Here is a 27058-nt window from a genome sequence, read left to right as displayed (position 1 = left end):
GCATATGCCCTTTCATGGAATGACAATCTGTCGACTCCCGTATCTCGGCATTGCACAAGGTCATGTTTTTCTCTGACTCTTTATGATGTCATATCACTTTGTCATCTTCATTCGACTTAAGCGATCTCAGGTAGGTTTTCACTATAAATTTTGAATATACAACTGGTACTTTGAACCATCCGTCAATATATCAGTTAGGAAGTCTATCCAAATTACTTTTATACACGTTTGTATCTACGCATAAACTGAATGTCTGCATAATATTAGAAAGATTGTGAGATCAGGAGCTCTCACTATTGCCCTGTGCCCTTTATCCTGAACTTTTGACAACTTTCTGCTAAAAAGTGACAATCTAAGCCCTCCGTAGATATCGAAGATGACATTATTCTAGGAAATGCTTCTGATACAATCTTTATACATACAGCGTCTATGATCTAGTCGAATTTTATGGTCATTTAAAGACCAGTGGAGTCTCACCCTCATATAAGCGGTCTCAGGTAGATTTTAACTATGAATTTTGAATATCCGACTGGCACTTTTGGCCCTCTGTAAATACAGAAGACAGGAAGTCTACCCAAATTCCTTTTAGTCACATTTGTATCTACCTATTAAATAAATTTCTGCATAATATTAGAAAGATTGAGAGATCATGGGGTTCTCGCAATTGCCTTGTGTTCTTTGTCCTAAACTTTTGACAATTTGTTGTTGAAAAATGACAATCTGAGCCCACCGTAGATATCGAATATGACATTATTCTGGGAAATCTTTCTAATACAACCTTCATATAGACAGTGTCTATGATTTCCTCCAATTGTATGAACGTTGAAAGACAAGTTCACTTTAATTTAAGAGGTGTCAGGTAGGTTTTCACTATATATTTCTTTTTGGGGCTTTCAATAAATATGTCTATTTATATTTCTAAATGTTTCTAGAGTTATCGGTTTTTCTTTTTGTTTTAAGAAATATTGTGACGAATAACTTTGGGACGACTATGCATTAACAAGGGCGAAGTCAGTAGTTACTGTCCCCTTTCGTTACGTATTTGAACCCTAAACATCAAAACATTGGAATTAAAAGGTACAGTTACAATTTCTTTATCTGTCTTAATACTTACATTAAACTTAATCGTATTAATAAGTTACATTTTATTAAAGTTACAGTGAGTTTAATCATTTGATAACTTGCATTATTTCGGACTACATTTTACTTTCCAATTCAAGGAGTTACAATAGTTATCAAAGGTACCAAATTTAGTACGCCAGACGCGCGTTTTGTCTACATAACACTCATCAGTGACGCTCATATCAAAATATTTAAAGTCAAACAAGTACAAAATTGAAGAGCATAGAGGATCCAAAATTCCAAAAAGATCTGCCAAATACGGCTTAGGTAATCTATGTCTGGGATAAGAAAATACTTAGTTTTCCGAAAAATTCAAAGTATTGAAAACAGGAAACAATGTATGCATATCTCTGACTATTTTATAAACTGGAAAATGAGTGAAAGTGTATGAAGAATCTACAGCGTGAGATGTAAAAACAATATAATTGGTATTTTTATGGTCATCGGGTACCATAATATCTTCCTTGAGATAAGATATTATCGTTTGATTACTTGACATCCCTTGTTACTATGATATGCTCAATATGGCACAGTCCAATAAAGGTGGACTCATCCAGGGTTGATACACCCTCGTTACTAGGCAATACAGGGTAATGGTATTGTCCAATAGTGGTATATCCCAATCATTCAGGGGTATATAAACAGCCGTCAGCAGTCAGTCAGGGTCGGTATTACGATCAAATCACACGTATAAGTGATAAGATAAATACCTGCTTATTGTTCCAAACATTGCATTCACTGCTCAAGTCTTTCCAATAACTGAAGCTTAGCAGAAGAATTACCTAAAGCTTTAAGTGAGCTGCATCGAGAGAAACAGAAGAGCTAGAGAGCTAAGAGAGCCTCGTTGATAAAGATATAGCGGAAAGAGCGACAATATTGTGAGTCAGTGGAGCTACAGCGCTAGTGAGTCTGTTGAGCTAAGAGCTACAGAGTTAGTGCGCAAGTAGATCTTGCTATTTAATTGACCTATAGAGTCAGTAAGCCAGTAAGGCTGGATAATCATTGAGCTGGAGGAGCTTTAAAGAGCAGATAGAGAGTTACAGAGAAATTATAAACTAAATAAATATAAACACAAGTCTCAGATATCGAGAATCAACTCGGGTACGGACCCCAGACACGTTACAATATCATATATAAAAGTTCATCTTTCAAGTCGTTGTATTGATAAAAAATCTATATTACATAAAAACAAATATGCAACTTAGAAAAGGGTTTATATTCGAGGACAATCGAATTGACGATAGCTTGAAGAGATAATTAAACGATTTCCTACATATCTTATCAGTCCTCTTAACTATGAAAATCATCCTTTTAATGGTATCAAATATTTTTTCGTATGATTTTCAAATAATTTTGAATATCGAACCGACAGCCAGCAGCCGGTTGGATATTGAATATCGAATATCGAAAACGAACCGGCTGCTAACTTCACATACAATACTTTATTCCAAACTCCTTAAACTTGGATAAAAATAATCATTAAGAAATATTACACATAATGCATTTGTAATACGAGCATACTTATGTAAAGAAGATTTTCCAAATGTTTTTACAAAAATCCACCAAGCGGGTGTTTATCTTTTATAACACGAAATGTTGAGTAAATCTCTAAAATTTTGACCGAACTTATCAGATGAATATATAAATTTTTTATACATATTTGTATTATTTACGTCATAACAGCTTGTGTGCTAATTTAGGTAAAATATACACCTACAAATCGAAACTGTAATGTATACCCTTGAGACTGACACATACCAAATATGGCATGGTTTAAATACTTGCTAGCTCCCAACTCTCCCCATGATAAATTCACATAGAAACAAATACACAAAGAATCGATATGTGAGTATTTGCATTTACTGGAAGTTCCAATAAAAAAACAATCAATCCAAGACAATGATATATTTTATTAAGAATGGATTTCTACTGACAATATTCATATTCTTCCCATCTATCTTGTTATCTGTAATATATTGTCTAGTCGTGTCGAAAAACCAGGCCGTACACAGTTTAAATGTACTTTAACTTAAACAAATTAACACGTGTATTTTGCCTTGTTTTATTATTTTTGTTGGATCACATTTATAGATACACTTTTATCTGAACAGATACTAGACTGACAGAGCTTCTGATATTATCGGAGCTTTATTGCATAAAGAAAACAAATCTGTGACGGGATAAGTGATGCTACACAAAACACTTATACAAAAATGTGTTTCAAATACTTTTTGTAAATATACACACTGTAGTCAACAACAATATACACGAACATCGAACATTTCAAACTTCACTTCGATCACCCTAGTAGGGAACACAAATGCTTATCTAATGCAAGAAAAAATGAATAACTACTTCCCCTATAAATACAACCAGGAGCTGGATCTATGTTTATCATAACATGCTTACGGATGTACAAAATCTTATCTATTTACTAAACGTTTCAATTAAATTGTTTAATTGAATCACTAGTGTCATTAAATTTGTCAAAATAGTATGCAACAAATAGAAATCATGAAATTTGTCAAATCATGTTGTAAAAATATTTTTATATTCTAATCAGTCACAAGTATAAATAATCATCATTCAATCAACAATGTCAATGCAAATTCGCCTTTTCAGAATCTAATGCATTCTGGGTAATATTTTCAAAAGCGTATACCAAAGCATCGTGATTGGTTAAACACGTCCTTAACAATGGAAATTCAACCAATGACGTGACGTTATTTTTATTTTGGGGTACAAACAATTGAATTACCCACAGTCCTTTAGTTTCTGAAACGGCCAATTTCAAGGAAACAAAACAAAATTGTGTTGAGGTGAGGAACATAAATCTACAAAAATCTGCATGTAAAATTAATCAAACGAGTTAAACAAAACTGAAACGCAATCCAAAGATAGAATTATGCCTCAATGTCACTTATTTCATGTATTTAAAGTACTGTTTCTTTTCACAATTATTTGTACTGTAAGTTGATTAGAGGCTGTAGTAAAATGCAAGATTTTTACGCCTTATCTGCTAATGTGAATAGATATTAGAAGATGTGATATAAGTGGCATTGTGACAACTCTCCATCTAAGTCACAATTCATAATAGTAAACCATTATAGGGCAATACAGAGCCTTGGATGATACCGGACAGTAGGCTATAAAGGGTCCCAGAAATAACTAGTGTAAAACATCCAAACGGGAAAACTTATTGTCTATTTTATATATAAAAAATATGAGCGATGAACGCTTATTAACCACACCAAGAACCGACAACCACTGAACATCAGGTTCCTGAGAAAATACAGATGCAGCGGGAATAAAATTGTTATAATATAGTTCGTTTCTGTATGTGTAACATTATAATGGTGTGTTTCTGTTGTGTCGTAGTTCTCCTCTTATATTTGACATTTCCTTCAGTTTAAGTTTGTAAACTGGATTTGTTTTTATCTCAATCGATTTATGAATTTCGAGCAGCGGTAAACTACTGTTGCCTTTATTTAATAAGAAACGAAGTTATTACCCTTACCTGAAACAAAGATGTAACATCACACTATACCAAGACACACTATAAAAAATAAATTAAAATGGCTTAACTCAATCAAAAGACTTATGAACACAAACAAGTGAATATACACTGACATCACTTTACATAAATTGTTTTCCAGTAAGCATTTAAAGTTTAATTGTTCATGCGTTCTATTCAAACATGGTCACCTCATCTGGAACATGTGTTCCGCTTTGTACACCCCGCGGAAGTTCAACTAGCAATATTTTCTGTTTATATGCTTTTATGTCTTTAATATTCTGTGTGATCTCTTTGAGGTGATTTTGGATCTGTCCAACATCAGCTGTTACTACCTCAACTTGTTCTTGTAAGCTTAGTTCTGCATCGTGTTTATAACGGTCTTCCAAGCTGTAAAATAAGAACAATGATAATCCATGGGCACATTTGTTGCAGCCACACTTTTTATTAGATTCTGGATTAGGTAATAAATTGTTTATGATTTGTTTGATCCGATTTTGGTTTACTGGTAAAGCTTAGTAAAAAGGTTTTTGTTTTTAAGAAAGAAATGTTTTCGTTTCAAACTAATTAAGAACTGATTTGACAAAACAGGGTTATCAAACCAACCATAACCTAATACCAGTAACAAAAACACGAGTTAATGTATCACGTGTATAGCAAACAACAAAAGAGCAACCAGAACTGTGCATGCGGAAGATGCAGTTTTTCATTATTATTGATTTTATAAGTTTAATAATAGCAAATGTAAAAAAAAACATCCGTATTGTAATGCAAGTATCAATGTTCTGAACCACTAATGTATCTAGGTGAGTTATATTTAACCAGTACATGTTTAGAGGAAGCTTTTGATCTTCTGAGCTTGATAAAACTACTTAAATTGTATGCATTTACAAAGTCAAACTATCTTGACATATGTTGTTCTTTATGGCTTTTTTTTTGGTGGTACGTCTTTTATTTCTGCGGGATCACGTGCTGGTTGCTGATTAAATCTGTTGTACAACAATTCCTGTTTCCCCAATACATATATATAATTTAATTTTGGATGTAACGCGTCGTCTGATTGGCTGACGTTATTTTGTTATGAGCCCAGTTTAAAATGGAATTTAGAATTAAATTATAAGAAATGACTGTAATATTTTTTCTATCTATTCGAAATAACATAAAAAATGTGGTGCACACTGTTAAATAACCCGCTACGCGCGTTATTCAGTGTGCACCAAATTTTGTATTCCTTAAATATATATCGTCCTGAGCATACATAAAATATTGACCACTGGACATTAAGCAAACAAAATCAATATATCAATATGAGTCACAATATAAAGCTTTTTGTCGACTGAGGTCAGCAATCGAGTTAAAAAGAAAAGCTTCATATTGTGTTTGAATATACAGTTTAGGACAGTTAGATAATCAATTTATCGGATTGTATTTGTAACAAGATATTACAAGTGTGTTTCCTTGTTTTGCCCGAAAAAAATATGTCAAATTTATCAATGTCGGTTCGTTTATGATGACATCGATGATCAAAGTTGTTATGTCCTGCATTGTAAACATCACAAAGCCGTGATAAGCAAATAGCATCTGAGTAAAATGATATAAACAGTTTGAACACATGATACAATAAAAACATCCCATACCTTCCATCATCACTTGATATAGTCTTAGCGCGAGATCTACGTAACCGAATTGACGAATTCAAGTAGCTTTTAACTGCATCTTTTTCCAATAAATCCAGTCTTTTCTTTTCTTTGCCTTTAATCTCGATTCCTAAAATAAACAATTGATTTAGAACAGTCTTACATACTTTTTAACACATAATCATGTTTGTCATTCAAATGTGTTTGTATTTGAATAATAATAATAATTGAGTTATGCTCATAAAAACAAGAATATGACTAGTCCTTGTATTTGACCAACTGTAAAAGGAGCTATATATGTGATGGCAAAAAAAATGCGTTCAGATCCGACAAAAGACATTATTTGATACCCCAAATGTTTAGATCTACTATATGTATAATCAAGGTACATTTCAAAAAAAGTATATGTTATTTGTGACATTAGCGCTCCCATATCCTGTCAGATCAGATTGGGTTACATTTTGACCGATGAATAAATATATCCAAAGATACAACAAATTGTTTTCCAAAAACTAAGGATTTTCTTATCCCAGTAATAGATAACCTTAGCCGTATTTGGTACAACTTTTTGGAATTTTTGATCCTCAATGTTTTTCAACTTTGTATTTGTTTGGCTATATACCTATTTGATATGAGCTTCACTGATGAGTCTTATGTAGACGAAAGGCGCGTCTGGCGTACTATATAATAATCCTAGTACCTTTGATAACTTTTTACAAAAAATAAATAACAACAAGCTGGAATGTAAATACTAATATATATTTCATATGCAATTGATTAGGATTTTGTCTCAAGTAACATGAGTGTTTCTATTTGTAAATGTATATTTACCATAGGTTATTACAGTGTAAAGTCAACATTTACGCTGAATGCCACAATGTAAATACGATTTAATTGAATATCGTTCTTGACTGTTCATAATAACGTAGCGTTTCTAGTGTACTCGAATCAGGAACAAAATTAGATTTGAAGTTTAAGCCAAACAACACAATACGTCCGTAGTCAACAAGATATTAACGGGATCGATTCAACAATACATATGTATATATACAATACATCAAGCTTCAAGTATCCAATTAGTCTCAAAAATATGTGAACAAATTCAAAACTGACTATTACAATACCACATTTATACCTAACGATACGGTACCTAAAATGCACATATTAAATATAAACAGCTGAGAAATTCTTAAAAGTTGTTTTTGAGACTTAACAATATTTATTTTTGTTATTTGACATAATACATGTTATTATTATTATACACGTTTTACAGACCAAGCTTTCACTGGGAAAGAAAAATGTACGAAAACGCCGCCATGCGACGTTCACAAAAAGTCATCTTTTAAAATGAACAAAAAAAAATCATGTTACAAGCATCCATTTAAAAAAAAATAGTGGCGATGTTCTAATGTCAAATTGTTCTAAACATTTGAAAAAAATAAAACAAATTATTAAAAGTTATTTCATTTTTAATGAAGGGAATTTAAGCATAGATGCATTTTCTGTACTCCCCATTACGGAATCATGGATATTTTGGAGGTCAATTCAAACCCATTTTTCGATGACTTTTAATAGGGATTAAAAACCAAATTGGTATACCTATATAATAAAGAAGGATACGGCTATAAAAATAAACACAGAATGGCAATTTTCGACTTTATCATAAAAACACGTAGGTGAAAAAACTATTAAGGTAGATTCATGGTATACCGCCATCTTGGATTGTACAATCACAGTACAAAATCGGTCTAGTTATTTGCCCAAATCAGCAAATTTGGAAACAGATTTGCAATTTAATGGTCAGACTGTTTATTTATATAAAGAAAACTTGCTAATTTATTGTATTATTCAAAATATTTTAACAAATATCAACCTTTTTGGTTTTTAAAATCATTTTTTTTTCAAATGAGCCATTTAAGGGGAGATAACTCTTTCAGCACAAAATTCATACTGGGCTAATAGGGATTTTTTTTTATTTTTACTTGTGGCAAGAAAACAAGTTCGGTGACACCATGTTTTCTTTTTATTTTCTTAAAACATATTATAAAACCTATCTTCTCACAATTTTTTTCAAAATTCTATCTCATAGAATTTTTTTTATTCACTGTTATGTGTTTTTTCATGAACAAACTAACCAAATTTAGGCAATTTTCAACGACTCATAGCTTGAAAAATAGCACGGTGACCAATACTTTTTATTATATTTTTGAAAACAGCATAGGAAAATCTTCATTTTGTCAAATTATAAGAAAATTCTGTCTCAAAAAACATTTACTTATGATCTACCTTAAATATGTGTACTTTGGGTACCGCCACCATAATTCTATTACTGACAAAACAGGTACTGATATAACGTACAATCACTGCTGTGATTCTTATCTGTATAGAAGGAAATAATCTCTCTGTTTTACATCACGTGCATGCATCTGTACTATTTTTACATAAAGAAGATGCACGAACAACTTTTTTTCACGGATTGCATTCTGATATTTTCTGCAATATCAATACATTAGTGTTGAAGGCCGTATGGTTTTTTTTTATATTATACATTATACATTTTAAAGTTACATGGTCATACGTCATTTTGTGGTATTTGCATGCTTACAGATATATTTGAAAGTTTCTATAAGAGGGACGAGTGAAAAATAAGGGATATATTAACTCAGCAAAACTATCAAAAAACAAATCACATTATAGAAAACTAATTACTGGGGAACAATAACCCTACACAAGAGCCTTGGTTGATATCAGGTAACAAGAAAGGGAAAGCTTTTCCTGCTCCACCTGTGACGCCAATTGTGTTGCTTGTGTAACAGCAAATCCGTTGATAAGTATTTGAGGAATATAGAGGACGACGTTATGATTATGACAATTACAACTTATCCGTCATCATCTGCGAAACAGATTTTCTATAATTGTCAATCAACTTGTGATGGCGTCCGTACAATTTCAAAGGAGCAACTTCAACTTGACCATTTGGTGATTTATGAATTCCTTGTAAGCCATTTTTGTTCAACTATTTTCATCAATCATGTATACAGTATATCATATGGAAGAGGATGATATTTCGTTTTCGATTTCTTCGCTGACAAACACTTTTTATAATAATGATACGAAAAATCATCAATTTTCAGTTATTTTCGTGGATTGAAGACAATTGTATTTATGCGATATTGTTTTCTTGTTTTTGTTAAAATCTGCATTTCCTCGAACATTTAAATTCGTGCTTACCATATAGCCACACGGACATTGGGTCTTCCTTGTGAGACCGTGTAAAGTGTTAAGCTTCTCAAGTAATCTCTGAAACCATGAATTTCAATTTTTGTGGTTTTCATGGTTACAGGTGAACCACGAATTTAAATTTTCAACAGGTTTTCTGCAGACTTTGGCAAACCTCGAAAAGGCAAGTTTTCTGCATTCCACAAAAATATTACCCACGAAAATGAATGAATCAACAGTGTATGATTGATTTGTTTAGCTAATAGATATATACTTACTGAAAACATTTACTTGATTTGTTTTACTGTCACAACATTTGTACAAGATATAAAAGAAGGCCCTCTTTATGTGGTTTATAATTATAAGTGGTGGCACCAACACACATCTGTCGTAATACTCTTGGACAAGCGAAAATCTGTGAAATTTCCAAACGAGTTCATTGTTCTCCTGAAACTTATTAAATGTGTGCCTGTCATAAAAAAAACAAGACAGGTTTAGAAAAGTATATTGTTCTTTTGTGAAATTGTTAAAATGCTGGCTATTGAATTGAGAATACTTTAGGCCAGTGATCACAAGAAATTTCCGAATATATATAATGTTTAGTCTGATAAACAATTATCTTCATGTCATATAAATTTGAACCATTTATATTGCATTATAAACCCACTGTTGCGTTGGTAAAATAAATCATACATATATGAATACTCCCAAATGTTACAATAGGCGCGTTCAAATGTAGAGTAAAGAACTTGACCAATCTGTTATAATTAAACAAAATCATATGGTCACTATGGCAAATGTAAAAAAAAAGATATGGTATGATTGCCAATGAGACAACTCTCCACAAGAGACCATAATGACAAAGAAATTAACAATTGTAGGGTCATCGTACGACCTTCAACAATGAGCAAAGCCCATACCGAATAGTCAGCAATAAAAATCCCCGAAATGACAATGTAAAACAACGGCCTTATTTATATAAAAAATGAACAAAAAAACAAATATTCAACACATAAACAAACAACAACCACTGAATTACAGATTCCTGACTTTGGACAGGCACATACATACATAATGTGGCGGGGTTAAGTCGATTACATAGTCACGTTACAATAACGTGCAAGATAGATATATAAGCCTGTCCGATACAAACTTAAGCCAATCTTACTTCAACTGGAAATTGGATATAAGGAGTTATAGCGCTTGTAGAATTGACAATATCTCATTGCGTCTAAAGAGGGACGAAAGATTACAAAGGTACAATCAAACTCATAAATCGAAAATAAACTGACAACGCCATGGTTAAAAATGAAAAAGACAAACAGACAAACAATAGTACACATGACACAACATAGAAAACTAAAGAATAAGCAACAGGAACACCACCAAAAACTAGGGGTGATCCCATGTGCTCCGGGAGGGTAAGCAGATCCTGCTCTACATGTGGCATCCGTCGTGTTGCTTATGTGACGGGTAAATAGTCTAATTCGGTAGGTCACATAAATGTTTCGTCACTGGAAAGTTGATCGGACACAAAATTGTCAGTTTTTCTATTACGTTAAGTGTGTATCCTCCGCCTCTCTCTTGTCTCATTTGCAATAAACAAATATCTGATCAATTTGTGTTTTGAATTGTGTAGACATTGTTTTTGAAAGATGTGTCTTTTAATATGTATCTTGGTTTTTTTTAATCAAATACTTACGAAAACATTGCTATAAGAAAATTGATGAGAATAGTTTGCGTCAATACCATGTAAAGAGCTAGCAACACTATATTTATCTCACTGATTTCTGGGCCAGTTCCTGTATCTCTTTCCTCTTCTGTACCCCCTTTTAATCAGAACATTAATTGAATTGTAAACACATACAATTTGATATTTGCAAAACACATCAATAATTGAAAATAATGACTTATTTGTGACTGTTAAATCTACCCTTAATACGTTTTGTTTAAATTAGGATTTTTTGTCATTCGATTGATTTCATAAAAGTGAAGGAAAAAATTGATCTTAAGCCTTTCATGCAATTTTCTCCTTATTGCAAGTGTGAACTGGGGAACATTAGCTTGCATGTAACTTAACATGCATTTCAAAATGCATGTCATTTGCCCCGGCTTATAAGTTACTCTATTAATTTTCATATCTTTCAGGGTACTTGGTTCACCAATGTATGCATTGCGTATTCGTGTATCCAATAACTGACAACCTGCATCTGCTTAAGCACTATGCATATCACTCATGTTTACTTGAACTTGATAAATGTTATAATCAATGGTAGCAGGGTATCTCCGATCATGGCAGTATAATGTTGCTAGTGAGTGCAAGCACTGAGACAATCTTCCACTTCATGAAGACGGCCAAAGAAATTTCAATATTTTCTTTTCTTTACCTTTTTTTTCACAAAAAAATATACCTCTTTTGATTTAGTAAAAACCATCTCAATTTTATCATTTTAATTATGACTGTATAGGCCATAAACTTTGAAAGAAAGTTTTTTTTTATATTTTTAACGCAATAAAGTCGACGATAGATAGGAAAACGGAAATCACCGGGTTGTGCGTAGATCTTAGTTTTACAGTTGTCCATCAAGTCTTGTGTCTTGTGCCTCATATATCCATGATTTATATTCACAGGTAGGAAATAAGACTAATTTAGATATTGAGTAATGTTGAGCTTCAATATTTCTGAAATGTAGACATATGAATCCTTCTAGATGCTTTTATTTTCGTCTATAGGAAATGTTCTATCAAACCCTTTATTACAAAAATCTTACTACGAATACCTTTAATTCTTCATTTATTTTATTTTTTTAAATATTTCATGTGTTAACGATAAATTTATACAACTGTTACACACAGTAAGTTGAATACGCTAATACTAAAAAAAAATGCAAATGGCTTAGAGATAAACTGATACAACTCTATAACTATGTTTCTTTTTATTATTTAATACATTTTGAAGAAAACAAATCAGAAAGAAATGCCATGATATATTTCCGATTAGACAATCAATCAATCATTGAAATAAATTATCGATTTACGTTGTTTTGTTCGAGGGGAAAATGATTATTATTGATTGCTTGTTGGTGTAAATGTCGCTTCCCGCTATCAACTATATCATGACGAGGAGAAGCTATTGTACCCGAAATAACTTCCTACTACTCGATCACCTATGCCTATCAAAAATGAATGATTTTAGATTTGCTTATTATATAAGTTTAGTTAAAAGTTGCGTCTATATATATTGGATAGTTCTCTCAAGGTGATTATTATTTGGATAAGTGCATGTACATAGGTGAAAAAAATCTGTGGGTCAAAAGCCTAGAAAACAAATTCGACGACCTACATTTCTTGGATCAATTCAAACGGAAACGTGTTAAAATATCTGTTTTATGTGATATGAATTTAATGTTGATAAAAAAAATCAAAGCATTACCTCCGTAGGTATCTAAATTCAGTTCCCCATATAACTGCCAGTATGGCATATATATGATATTTTTGAAAAGTCCATATGCAGTTCTCTTGGTCAATGTACCGTTGTTATGGTATAAGTTGTTAGGGTACATGTTTGCATGGTAAAAGACACCAAAGCTAAATACAAACACGGCAAATAGCAACACAAAGAAAATGATGTCATAGATCTGTAAGAGACAAAACATGACTCAATATATCTAAAATTTACTATCTGTGTATTCAGTACTAAAGTAATTTAAACCAAAATTGTGTGTTTATTTGTTTGTTTGGGTTTTCAAAGCGGTTTATTATAGTGTTTTGTTTTGACAAAACATTAAGCCTAGAATACATGATGAATACAACCTAAGGTTAATGTGAGGCATTCAGCAGTAAGAAATACAGTATGCTAAGAAAAAAAGGCACGGTAAAAAATATGATAGAATGTAAAATTTGAATCCAAAATTCTGATTTTTTACAAAAACAATTATTATAACGGCACACATCACGTATTTATAAATTAAGATGACGATACCTAGCTCAAATATTTTGATCGTCTAGTTATGAGTACACTGACAAAGGTCAACCCAGTATAGTGCCTCAGAGGCACCAAATCCATTACGTTTTATGATTGGATAAAACAAAAACGTCTGCTTCCAAAGTTTAATTCCTGTACTGTTTAAAACTGAATCTATGTACGTGTGTATTAATGAAAAATAATTCTAATAGAAGTTTCTTCGGTGTGTTTTATGACATTCTGTTGTTAATTGAACTTGCATGTATCAGCAATTACAATAGCTTGTCAGCGATGCTTAGTAGTTTTGAATCTTAATTTTCAAATTCTTTTCAACAGTTGACATCAACTGAAGCAGTTTGTATAACAAGGTTTCATTGGCAATTATACCACATCTTCTATGTTATATTTGATATTAAATTCATAAAAATCCAACTGGAAATGTTGACATTAGTACGCTTAAAAACCAGGTGGTATGATATGTCTATTTTCCTTCTCCGGGTTGCAGCAGGGGGTAAAACATTGAATTATCGAGAATAAATGTAAGAAGAGTCAGGTGGTCATACATAAAATGATAGGAATATAAAGAATTTAAAAACAAATACTCACCAATTTCCCCAACATGATGACCTTTGGACCAATTGTCTTCGAAACAAGAAAAAATTGCATGATGTTCACAATATACAATCCAAGCGTCAATGCGTACATCGCACGTGCATAATTAAAATCAACATCTGACAAGGTTAGTCGAAGGAGAACAGATGCAATAAACAGACAAAACATGATTACTTCGTATACTGTCCAAAAATTGAACCAAGTCACATACCTGAACGGCGCCTTTGACATAACTAAAGCCTGAAAAATTAGTTTCGTGTAGTTAATTTCTATTATATAGATATCAAAGAACTCAAATAGTTGTGCGATGTCACTTGCTGACCGTGCTTGTTAAAAAATATAAATGTGTGTACAAGATTTCTGGTTATTGACATTGCCTGATAAAAGAAGGCATCACTATTCGGTGACTTATATATAGTTGTTAATTTCTCTCTCATTTTGGTCTCTTGTGGACAGTTGTCTCATTGGCAATCTTACCACATCTTCTTTTTTATATCACTTTGCAAAATTAGAAATAGACACTTATGTTTTCCAAATGTATCCGATTGTTGGAGAAATATAAATGTTTATATCCTACTGTACATCAGTGGATTAATATGGTATATGCACGAAAAGTAAATTTGATACGGGTATTTGAGTCATACGATATTAAGGCACTGATGGTTTGTGCTACAGATTCTATCAAAACTTAACACACACATGTATATTGTTGGACACTATATCTTGCCTCCTTGTGGCTGTTTGTGTCGTTGATTGGATTTTCATTGACGTTTACCCTACATCTCCCTTCATATTTAGAGTTAAAAAAAGAATGTTGTCAAGGAATAACTTGTCGATTAAAGATTATTTTTACGTCTGTATTTTCTTTAATACATATGTCCTGTGATAATGATATACTAAACATGGACTCACCTGCTTCCAAACACTCATCGTTCATCAAGTGTTCAGATGGATTCGAATTATTCGATTTTTAATTTAAACATAATTGTTTATTTCTTTTTTACCAGTAGCACTTTAAATATCGATTTAAAAAGATACTATCATATATACTTGCTCATAGGCGATAATGTTTCTTTTATTATTTTACTGTTGTGGTCTGTTTTTCATTCTATCGTTTTTAGTGTTTGCCATTGTTTTGTCAATATATCATCGACTTATCAGTTTACAATTTTTTATCTATTTTGCCTCTCTTTTCTTGAGCAAACTCACATACCCTATTTCCCCATTAAAAGGACAAAAAGACCCGAATGTAGCAGTAGTGATGCGGCGCGGAACGGAGCCATAACGCGTTTGAGTTGTCTAGGTATTTACAATAAGACATACGGTTCAATATTTCGTTCCTGTTTAAATTGTCTATCAGTGCTTAATTTATTACCGTTTGGGTGTCCACGGTTATAACAATAGCTGTTTAAAAGTATGTTATATCATTCATCATTGTCAAGAAAGTTGATTTTCTCGGTTACAGTTTTCATAACGTATTTAGTATTGAAAGTAACATTACTCACTTCTTCGTTTACATTTAATAAATTTAAAAGGGATTCTCTCTCATTATGCATGTAGCCATAAATCCTAGTAATTGATTTGGCGTCTACAAAAGCTTGTATTAACAAATGTAAGTCTATTGTTTTGGTTTTACATTAAATATGAACGAATCAGGCAATTATTATCTATACTATTAAACGAGAAGACCTCATTTTTGGTGTCGCTTCTCCTCCTTTCACAATAAATTAATCATCTTGCCTCTGTGTCCTATAGGTAACATGTATAGTCGCATTTGTCATCCATTCTTATGATCATTAAGATTGGGTTATTTTGGGATAAAAACGAAAAAGAATGCGTCCGGATATTTTCCCGTCATTGGACAAAACTTTAAGTCAGATTAGACTTCCGGTTTGTGTTTTTCTGTACTTCGAACATACAAAGACTATGAAATAAAGTATATGAATTTGCTTTATGCTATCATTTTGAGTTCTAGCATGTATCATCCTTGCTTAACGTGTTTCAGTTTGGGTTATTTTGGGAGGAAAACGAAAATGAATAATATTTGCTATTTACTATCAATTAGTTTACAGTGGCGGATCCAGAACTTTTCGTAAGGGAGGGGGGCGTTGACTGACCTAAAAAGGGGGCGTTACTCTCATGCTTCCCCATATAATCAACAAATTTTTTTTCAACGAAATGGGGGGCAGGGCCCCCCCCCCCCCCCTTGGGATCCGCCTATGGTTTACTATTAACGGAGGTCACTGCGGATATATTTCTATATACTTACAGACATTTACTATGAATTACTGTATTTGTTATAATTTACTATAAATTCCAATGGTTATCTTGGGGGGGGACTCTTTACTATTCATGGCGTTCACTGATGTATATATATAAGTACCTTTGACTTTTGATACCTCTCCTGAAATTCTCTGTATTGAGTAATTAAAGTATATATGCATGTTCATAGAGTGCAGAAAAACAGAAGGTATAAAAATCGGTATTTGGAAAATAGGAGGAGGGCAAAAAAAAATGTGCCAGGTCCCTAAGTACCTTTGAATGTTGATACCTCTCCTGAAATTCTCCAGTCAGTATATTTTTTTTTTACAGTTTACATACGCTCTATTTCCCCGCGATTTCGCGGGTGTGTTCTAGTGTTTGTATATTAGAGTAAGGTACGCAATCCAATACATAATACTAGTATTAGATTTGGAATCTGTAGGCTAAGAATTGGAGTTCCATGTAAATAAGTTGTTTTACCTGTCTGATTTCTTCTGTCATCATAGATGCTGCCCATCCCCATGTGACATATTCATAAGTAGATATGCCACCCTTAACCATTGAATGTAAATCTGTCAGCACAAACAAACAGAAAACCACTAAGAAAGCTGTGTACGCCAACTGAAAACAAACGCATAATGTATTATCGTACACTGAAATAGTATTATCAAATCAGTATATGCATTTTATTGTTAACAAATTTATAAAAGGCTGTTTAAGGATGTACTGAGGTGAGGTTTAGGAATCTGTGTCAAATATTGGGACTTCTCATTTTACATTAAAGCGTTTTGCCCCATAACACCCATTTTTCTTTTTATATAAGACTTCAACATGTACAATAGCTGTTAAATGGTCATTTCCCACAATTTTAGCAGATTCTATATTTCTTTTCTTTCGATTTGAAACCCACAAAATACTAATACAAGTATAAGGTAAAAGTCCGAGTCAGTTTTTTCCCGCGATTTTTTAAAAATAAACATCTCGAAAAGAAAGGAGCTCCATAACCTTTCACTATTTATAGCTTATTTTGTTATTTAACTAATACTCTTAAACTGACAGTATTGATTTTAAATTCTTGACTTTTTAATTTTTTCTAAGTACATCCTTAAGACTTGATAAAATATTGTAAAATAATTTTATACATGATGTTTTTATGATGCACATGTTTCTGATACTGAATTCAGTGTAACCTTATACACCCTATTCGAAAAGTTATAACTTATCACTTGTTTTCGAAAAAACACAAACTCCTGATCGAGTATCTGTTTGTGAAAATAACATGAGAACCGAGCATGATTTACAAGTTAGAAAACAACCTTTAATGTCTGAAAAACTGATTATATTCAATCACAAAGAATTTGAATTTGACTCAGTAGATTTGCAACTAAACTTAAATGTGACCTAACATGAATGTGACCTACCGAATTAGACTATTTACCGGATTTGTAATCAAATAAGCAACACGACGGGTGCCACATGTGGAGCAAGATCTGCTTACCCTTCCGGAGCACCTGAGATCACCCCTAGTTTTTGTTGGGGTTCGTGTTGTTTATTCTTTAGTTTTCTATGTTGTGTCATGTGAACTATTGTTTTTCTGTTTGTCTTTTTTCATTTTTAGCCATGGCGTTGTCAGTTTGTTTTAGATTTATGAGTTTGACTGTCCCTTTGGTATCTTTCGTCCCTCTTTTAAACACAAGTGGATAGTGGATGAATGAAAGGTACACATTCATGGAGACAAATGGACAAATAAACGATAAAAATGATTTACCAGCTTTACAATGTTTCTATTTTAAGAGCTTGTAGTATCATAAAGGCAACTGTCTGTCTGTTGTTGAAGAGCATGTGTTCATGGTTGTATGGTGTGCGTGTCATACCATTAAATTAATCAAAATGTATTATAAACGTTCCGTTCTCTAGTTTAAATAAGATAATTATTTACTTAAGCATATTCAAAGTTCAACTTACAGGATAAACCCCATTTAACATGTTTATTATACAAACCCATTTTAGTCAGTTGAATTTTTTTTTTCGGTGATTTGTTTTATTTAAAGTGAATGATTGATTGATTGTTGGTTTCTTTACGCCGCATTTGCACAAAAAGGCTATATCGCGGCGAGAGCTAATTCGAATATTTTTACAATTTAAAGCATATTTTTAAAATAAGACAAAAAGTCCTTCAATACATTAAAATTCTAGACTAAAGCAAATTGATTATTTACAAATAAAAATCAACAGTAAGATAACGTGATAAAAATTAACAAACGACTTAAATATAATAACATTTTTTATTCTATAATAAATTTCAATTTCTTTTAAAAATGCAACAATATTTGTAAATGGAACATTATTACATAAATCATACATATTATTGACATTGAAATGCTTCTTACGAATATCAGCAAAGTCAATACAATTAATTAAAACATGTTTAATAGTATACTTGCAGTTGCAAGGTACACATTGTGGTTCATCTTCATCTTTTAAAGTGAAACACCTAGATACTGCAACTACTAATATATATGTATATAAAGTACTTACTACATTAAAAATGAATTTAGTTGCAGGTGCGTTGTAAAAGTAATAAATATTTCTTATTCTTTTATGAAATGCTATACCATTCCAGTTTTCTGCTCGTTTAGATTGGTGTTGCTCAGTAAGAAATTCAGGTCCATGCTTTGTCGACCCGTTGTGAATACCGTTTGGCAAACCTTTGTGTATGTCTAATGCATACCGGGTTTTGGGCGTCTCATAAGTAGATTTCTTTTCTTTGTCGTCTTGAATCATCATGCTTTGTATCAAAAAGGGTAGGAAAGCGCCAAAAATTACCTTCAAAATAGGAATTTTAATCTAATTTAGTCATACCAAACAATCCACCATTTTATAAATGGGAACAATGCTTGTTCCAAGTCAGAAAAATGACAGTTGTTATCCATTCGTTTGATGTGTTTTAGCTTTTGGTTTTGTCGTTTGATTAGGGACTTTCCGTTTTGAATTTTCAACGGCCTAAAACATTAACATACATACCCTTAATTTCTTTTACAACGAGTTAGAATAAGACACAAGATACACTATGTCATCATTAATTTGATGAAATCTGGAAATGATATTACCATAAACACAAAAATTATCTTATTCTGACAAACAACGTCAAACGTCCATTTTTTGGTGATTAAATTACCAAACTAGATTAACTTTAATCAATACAACTCAATCCTATTTCCACGATTTATAATTGCATTATGGCCAACAGTATCAATTATGATCTACAAGAATGACCACGATAAAGTAGGCTAGCCTATGCATAGAAACGATGGTGTTTACATTATTTTATAAACGTATAACAAAAAAACCTATAGGACATAAAAGTCCATAAAAAATGACAAAATCATATTTCGTGTACTTATTAATTAATCAACAGAGCAAGTGGAAATAATATAAATAATAAATGATAACATTAACCACAAAAACGGTCACATTCGCTTCCTATTCAAATGTGTCATTTTGTTTATATATCAACTTATATTAGACGTACATCATTCAATAATCATAACTGCTTCAACATGTTCAACAGAATCGTTTAATCTTATAAATTTTTTACAAATTAATACAACTCTAACAATGTGAGTTCCAAATATAAAAGTAGAGCAAGATGTGTCTTCAAACAATATCGCTGTACACGCTGCTGGTCGAACATAGGACCCCTGGCATAGAAAGTTGCCAATATAGTTGCTGAACAAAAGGAGTATTCCACTAGAAAAGCTAATAGAGGTTAGTTACTGTTAATTCATATATTTTTTGTTGGTATCAGTTTTCCTGCATTCAGAAAAACTCTTTTGTGAAAACTTGATTTTCGCGGTTTTGGAAAAGGCTAAATATAAATATATATCTTATCGGAACAGAAAAAAGAAAACACAATATCTTTTAAGTTAACTATTATAAGAGTTATTTGAAAATACCTTCATGTGTGAAGTATAAGTAGCAATTCGTCCCTTCCAAATTATATTCAACTTTGTTTGGCATGCAGTGTGTCCAATAAACTTCATTAGGTTGTTGTGTTCTGTTAATTCAAATATTGTTGCATTACCATATCTTTCAACTTTTTTCACCAACAGTTGTCTAGCCTTGGATTTATCTTTACAATACAGTTCTGTCATCACATTGTATGCAAGGGTTTCATAATATCTGTAAAATATTGTTGACAATTCAATTTGATTAGATAGTTCCTACCTGGGCTACGTATCTATACATTTCTGGCTTACCTATATCCCCGAAAATTCCCGATGAAGGTAAATCCAGAAAAAGTGATTCAAAAGCACGAACTGTAAATGTTGCTGTTGTAATTTTTTCCACACATTTTCGATTAAATCTTTATTGTTTTTTTTAACAATTATGGTAGTAGATATTAATGTCATTATTTGAAAATAATGATGGAAGAAAACACATAACAAATCATAAACATTTTAATCTATCTTTCCTACATCGTAGCTATATTTATTCCCCGAATCCTTTTTACATACCGCGTAAAATGTGCATACATTTTAAGCAAATAGATAGACAAGAAATATGCGCTATCAGCATCTGTCACGCTATTCTTATTTTATATAATAATCTATATACATGATATAGATGTCAATGTAATACTATATTCGAAGAGCGAATTATGTCTTGTACATTAATTGACAGATATTTTTTAATCTTTAATTGTTTTAATAGAGGCATTTTACACTCACTTGGAATTCTCTGCAAACGATGTTATCAATTCCATATTTTCTTCTGAGCAAGCGCTCTCTGCTAGCTTCTTGGCCAATGAACTTGCATACAACGCTGCACCTAAATAACATGTACTCAATCTATCATGTACTGTAAGCAAACTTATTTTCGCGTATACGTTTTTCTGCGATTATCCCGATCTAATAGATTTCGCGGCGAATTAAGTACGCCATTTTCAAACTTACATGATGTAGATAGATATTGGAAAATCCAAGTTTTACATATATTCGCGACTATTTAATTTAATTTTTCTTGGAGTTCGGTAATTTTGTTATTTTACTGTTTAATAGTAATAAAGCTCTTTAACTTTTTCGGTTCTTATACATCCTTGGCTTTCAAATATTCGGCTCTAATTGTTCGTGGTGAAGGTATATACAGAAAAAAGTCAAATGTGTTGTTTTTCATATTTCAACGTATGATTGCAACGCATATTTAAAGGACGATAATTTAAATAGTTGCAAGTTACACAAACCATGCATACATAATATGAAAATCTTACATATAAAATCACTATCCTTTTTCCAAAATAGCTCAGCCATCTCCCTTCGATTCATAAGCACTGCCCAAATAAAAAGTGCTTTAAAGGGAAATATGGTCCCTAAAAAGCAAAGCACAATAAAAAATGTATGAGTAGGTTATCATTTTTATCTGTGCATAACGATATTGCTTGAAATACTTTATATAATGTACAACATATCATTTAAAGCAATACATGGGGTCACAGCTCTCAGGCAAATAAGTACTTAACTAGCAAAACTGATAAAAGGAATCTATCTGCCCTCGGATAATGAGACGGCCTGCTACACTTCTGCAGCCCCGAGAGTCACAATTTTATCATGACAATACCAGCTACCGCTCTGACATATGATATTTTTTCATCCCCAGGAGTTTTGCAGTTGAATTGTTAATGGTAACATAATCTGATTTCTATATTCCAGTTGTTTACTTCTTAAATAAAACGACTCCTCCGGTGCGGGAGTTTCTCTCTGCATTAAAGACCCATTGGTACCATTCAGCTGTTTGTTCTATGGTCACGTTGTTTTCTCTTTGACACATTCCCTATTTTAATTCTCAAGTTTAATCTTGTTCCTCATTCAAACGCGTATTCGTTCTGTCGAAATGAACACAGAAAATGCATAACAACACTGACTATACAAGTTATAAGTTTTATTTTTTTTTCTTAATCTTTTCAATGATAACGAGGTAAGTATTGTTCAAATATAAATGTGTTTTTGGACATTTGTGAAAGTTATGTACTCAGAATTCCGATCTGACAAAACAAAATCTCAAATTTCCATGCGCTTGTTGGTTCTGCAACATAGGTGAGTACAACTATAATATAGATATAATTTGGTAACCCAGTCGCGCGTTTTGTCTACATGAAACACATCGATGATGATCGAATCGTCTAAGTTGGGAGGTCAAATAAACAAAATGAGTTGAACAGCATTAAAAAACTGAAAATTACGATAATACGGTATGGCAATCTCTGCCTGACGTAGATACCACTTAGTGTCAAGAATAATTTTACATTTTAAAATAGTAAATTGACAGCAAATGAACATATCAAAGACATTGTATCAACAGTCCGTATCAATGTATATTAGTGTTTGCTTTTGTTGTAGTTCAGTTTTTCTGTTATTCCATTGTTTTCCTCATATAATTTACTTATGTGTTTCTCTCGATTTGATTTTTTTACTCGGATTGGTATTTGTTTTATCGAATTATGGCTGTCAAACAGCAGTATAATACTGTTGCATTTATTTACATCCACTTATTTTGAACTTCGGTGGATAGTTGTCTCATTAGTATTCATACCACATCTCCTTTTTTTATAAGAACGACATGAAATGCGATTAAATTACCCATAGTCTCAATAGGCTTGAGTTGTCTATTGCCAAGTAGCAGTATAACAGCTTGATTTATATCGTCTAGATATTTAAGGTCACTGCGATCGTTTTTCCAGTTACCTCTCTTCAACATTGATTGCTGTTTTGGAAATATATTTTATTATTTTAAGTGTTTCAAACATTTGTATGATTTACAGATTAATGTATTTTACATTAAAAGAAAACACCTATCGACTTCGGTGACTAATAGCTCAAAGTTCAGTATTTTTCTGATTTTACTTATTCTTATCTACTTAAAAATCAGAATTACAACTATGTCGTGCCAATATCTAGGAACAGTCCAAGTCGATGAAAAAATAGGGTAATTTCTCCAGTGTTATGAATTGCCTAACAATTTCGATTAATTTACGTCCTAAGCCGATCCTTATCATAGATGTGATTCAAGATATTAAGCAGACTTCCATGTCTTTGTGTTATTTTTTATTTCCAGTTCAATGGGAAAGCTGGGATCAAAATATTCACCAAATGTTGAATTATTCAGTGGTAGAATTAATAAGGCTGAACATGAAATAAAAGATAATGCGAGCTCTTTTTTTTCTTTTTGATAAACGCCCCTGCATGAAGTCGGTACATCAAAAAAACTCCATCAGTGTCAGATCATTTTCAAGGTTTAGATGGTTTCATGTTTAATAATAAACAAATTTTCCCAGTCGATCATTATTCATTTTTAGTAAGATATATTTTTTTATTTATTTTAATATTAAAAAAATATTATCGGTATGAAATCATATGATAACGTTACTTTGAAGTTTGCAAGTAGGACAAGCAAAGCTTTTTTTTATAATTTGTTTTTTCTTTATCAACATTATTAAAGTAACACAATTATGAAATGTTCCCAGACAATCATTATTGATCTCTAGTCAGATATTTACTGCCTTTTTTATATCTATTTGGCAATTAAATATTAAAAATCGTATTTGTTACAACGTCGGTAGTTTGCAAGTAGGATAAACCAAGCTTTTTTATAATTTCGTTTTATTCTTTATCAACATTATTGAAGTAACACAATTATGAAATGAAATATCATCTTACTTTTGATGACTGTAAATACTCGTGTAGGAACTGTCCTGCGGTACAACTACTCTCCTTTTCTGGATCCATACACTATAAATTAAAAAAAAAAAGGATTATTGTAAAAAAAAATCAATCCTCTAAATAACAAATCATCAGTATTTTAGATTTGTTTCTTGGTATTTTCGTTTTTGCATATTCTATAATTACAGCTGAATACTACAATGACACACAAAGAGTCCAGCATCAAATACATATATAACAAAATTAACCTTAACAAATTAATGCCAGATAATTTAAAATTGAAAATCTTAAGATTTTAGGGAGCGTGTCTTTCCGTGAAGGGTACAAATACAAATGTGATTCCAAGTATATGCACTTTTTATAAAATCTCAATCATAGATAATGCCTGTATAAATATATTTCAGAATTTTATTTAATGCGAAGTGGGATACTAAAAGTTCTTTTGAAAATAGAACAAAAACTCAATAATAATTCTAGTTTGCGAACGAATTTCAAAAAATTTGGTTGCATGAATACTAAATTTTGTGTATTTTTTGTTCATATTGCCAATCGTTTTGTTTGTTTTATTGAATCTGGATTCCAATGAATGATGGATTCCTGTCAAGGTTGGGGTTGAAGCTAATCCACCAGCTGTTATCTTTTAAACTTTCGGCGGGTAAATTCAGAATGAAATTTACAAGTTCTGAACATACCTCTCTGTATAGTAAAGAAAGATTGTCTGTCACAAATTGTTGATAACATTCTGGTGCTAATATGTATTTCAACACAAGGGTTACAAATTCGACCCTGTTGTTCACCAAAGATTTTTTAAACAGCTCTGATACTGCACTATCTTTCTTTTTCAACGATTCCTGCAAATAATAAACCAATTGTTTAAACATGTTAAATAAAATAACTGTTTAAATTCATGGTAAATAAATTCATCATAGATACAAGGATTGAAATTTATGTTTATGCCAGACGCACATTTCGTCTACAAAAGATTCATCAGTAACGTTAGAATCAAAATTTTAAAAAGGCCAAATAAAGTACGAAGTTGAAAAGCAAAGGGACTAAATATAAAAAACATTACTTAATGTATTCAATTGCTCTTATAGATTTAGATATGTATTTTTATTTCAAATTTGTATACCAATTGTTAACAATGATTGTTTCAAGCCTTAATGTCAGTCTAACAGATGCTTTTATATTTAATATTTTCCCCTGGAAATTTGTCTCATTGGCAGTTTTATCATATCTTCATATTGACATTTTAAGAAAAAAATGGTGGGTTGAACCTGTTTTTTTGGCTAATACTAATACTATAATTTGTCAATTGAAGTAAGTTATTACCCGTAAATACGCAATGTCCTGTCTATTCTGCATGTTAAAAATGTGGTTTTCAGCTATATCAGGTCTATTCCAGATATTGACCAAACGAATTTTTTTCTCGGTATCCATTTTATTATCTGCAAAATGGATGTATAAAAGTATTCACAATTATACTTATATAAAATATATTCCCATAAGTAAAGTTTTAGTATTCTGTTGAATTCTATAAAGACATTGTCTTACTCTTTTGATTTAAAATAACTATGAAAAACAAACAAAGTAAGATTATATCAATGAAATAGTTGAGGGTTTGGTTTCGTTATTAATTTTTGTTGTGTGTTCTTTCACTTTTTTTCAGTTTCTGAGACAATTCAGTAATAGTACTGTATATTAACAATCTACACACAGACTTAACAGATATTAATTGACTGGAAGTGAATTTTACGAAATAACCGTAATTATCAATTTTCAGTCTTTCAGACGAAATGACGTTTCAGATCCAAATTTGTTTACCAGTGATTAAAATTGAAATGAAATGAAAATTAATAAGTTTTGATCTTTATTCATTACATAAAAATGAGAACATGCATTAACTAAATTTCAATGTTACTATGCAAAAGGAAGATTTTCCAGCACTCCTGATCGCTTAGCTGTCATTTTCTTTTTACCACAGTGGTAAATACTAGACAACGAAACGATCTCAAAGAATACAGTTTTGTCTCTGTAAATAAAGGTTAAATAGTAAGTTTAAGTATTTATTAACAAATATACCTTTATTTCTTATGGTGAAAATCATATCTTGGATATGCCTGTCCAAAGTTTCACTTGTGTCGTCTAACGAGAAAACGTATATCTACGTGAAAAAAAAAATGTCAGAATTAGATAAACTAACATCCAATTGAAACAAAGTAACCTGTTGAAGTATTGAAGACCTTTTGATTGCCTTTAATTGTTCACATCTCTTTATATATCCATATTCAAAAACAAAATTGGATATGTTCGATGCACGTTTTAGATCGATCTTCATCTTGGATTCTTTAAAACAAATGTTGAAGCAGATAGGATATGTGAATTTAATAAAAGTTATATAAATAAAACGGGTCGACATTATATGATATCGTAAAAAAGTTAGACAACTATGGAATGCCCAAATTAATGTTTCCTTACCATTTTCCTCTTTTCCTTCAGACAGTCCTTCAGTTGGCTTACATACTTGTTAGGATCATCTTTGCTTGTGTCTGACATGTTTTTTGCTGACTGAAACATTTCTGGTCCAAATGTTTCAGTAAAAACGCTATTTCCTTCACTATATAAAAATATTAAAAAGTTTTCTTCAAATTATGAAAAAGCAAACAAAACCAAAAACAACAAAAATATCCCATTGAGAATGTATATAAAAATAAACACTTTTAATTATAATCAGTTACATAAAATAACAATTAAAGAACCTTTGTTACATTCATATACCCCACTCCCCCACATTGTCAGTGGACAAGCCAATCAGTGCAAAGGGGAAAAACAAGAAAAATTGAATCACTACTTCCTGTCAATATGCACATTTACCATGTCTACATAGAATATCCTTATTATCTATAAAGATGCATGAAATTCTGGTGTGTGATTTCAGCGGAGTTACGGTGACAAGAATAGTGCTGATGGACTGACGGAGGAACGGACGAGTCAAAAACATTATACCCGATGC

General features: G+C 31.7%; 1 protein-coding gene across 2 annotated transcripts in view; it reads right to left on the bottom strand.

Annotated features, from left to right (window-relative positions):
• Window positions 1-3012: 3012 nt before the first annotated feature.
• Window positions 3013-27058, bottom strand: part of LOC143058411 (transient receptor potential cation channel subfamily M member-like 2) — a 38594-nt gene continuing 14548 nt past the window's right edge. For both annotated transcript variants that reach the window (XM_076231905.1, XM_076231906.1), the window contains exons 9-25: window positions 26524-26662; window positions 26128-26209; window positions 25378-25493; window positions 24738-24896; window positions 24043-24114; window positions 22966-23089; window positions 21600-21698; window positions 21061-21160; window positions 20287-20512; window positions 18869-19156; window positions 16811-16951; window positions 14063-14308; window positions 12926-13130; window positions 11195-11321; window positions 9771-9961; window positions 6274-6403; window positions 3013-5026 (exon numbers count right to left, since the gene is read on the bottom strand). In XM_076231905.1, the coding sequence (XP_076088020.1) occupies window positions 4810-5026; window positions 6274-6403; window positions 9771-9961; window positions 11195-11321; window positions 12926-13130; window positions 14063-14308; window positions 16811-16951; window positions 18869-19156; window positions 20287-20512; window positions 21061-21160; window positions 21600-21698; window positions 22966-23089; window positions 24043-24114; window positions 24738-24896; window positions 25378-25493; window positions 26128-26209; window positions 26524-26662 (2662 nt within the window). In that variant the 3' untranslated portion in view covers window positions 3013-4809. The remainder of the gene's footprint in view (window positions 5027-6273; window positions 6404-9770; window positions 9962-11194; window positions 11322-12925; window positions 13131-14062; window positions 14309-16810; window positions 16952-18868; window positions 19157-20286; window positions 20513-21060; window positions 21161-21599; window positions 21699-22965; window positions 23090-24042; window positions 24115-24737; window positions 24897-25377; window positions 25494-26127; window positions 26210-26523; window positions 26663-27058) is intronic.

Source organism: Mytilus galloprovincialis, chromosome 14 (assembly GCF_965363235.1).
Source record: "Mytilus galloprovincialis chromosome 14, xbMytGall1.hap1.1, whole genome shotgun sequence".
Lineage (NCBI taxonomy): Eukaryota > Metazoa > Mollusca > Bivalvia > Mytilida > Mytilidae > Mytilus > Mytilus galloprovincialis.
This window is presented reverse-complemented; position numbering and strand designations above follow the sequence as displayed.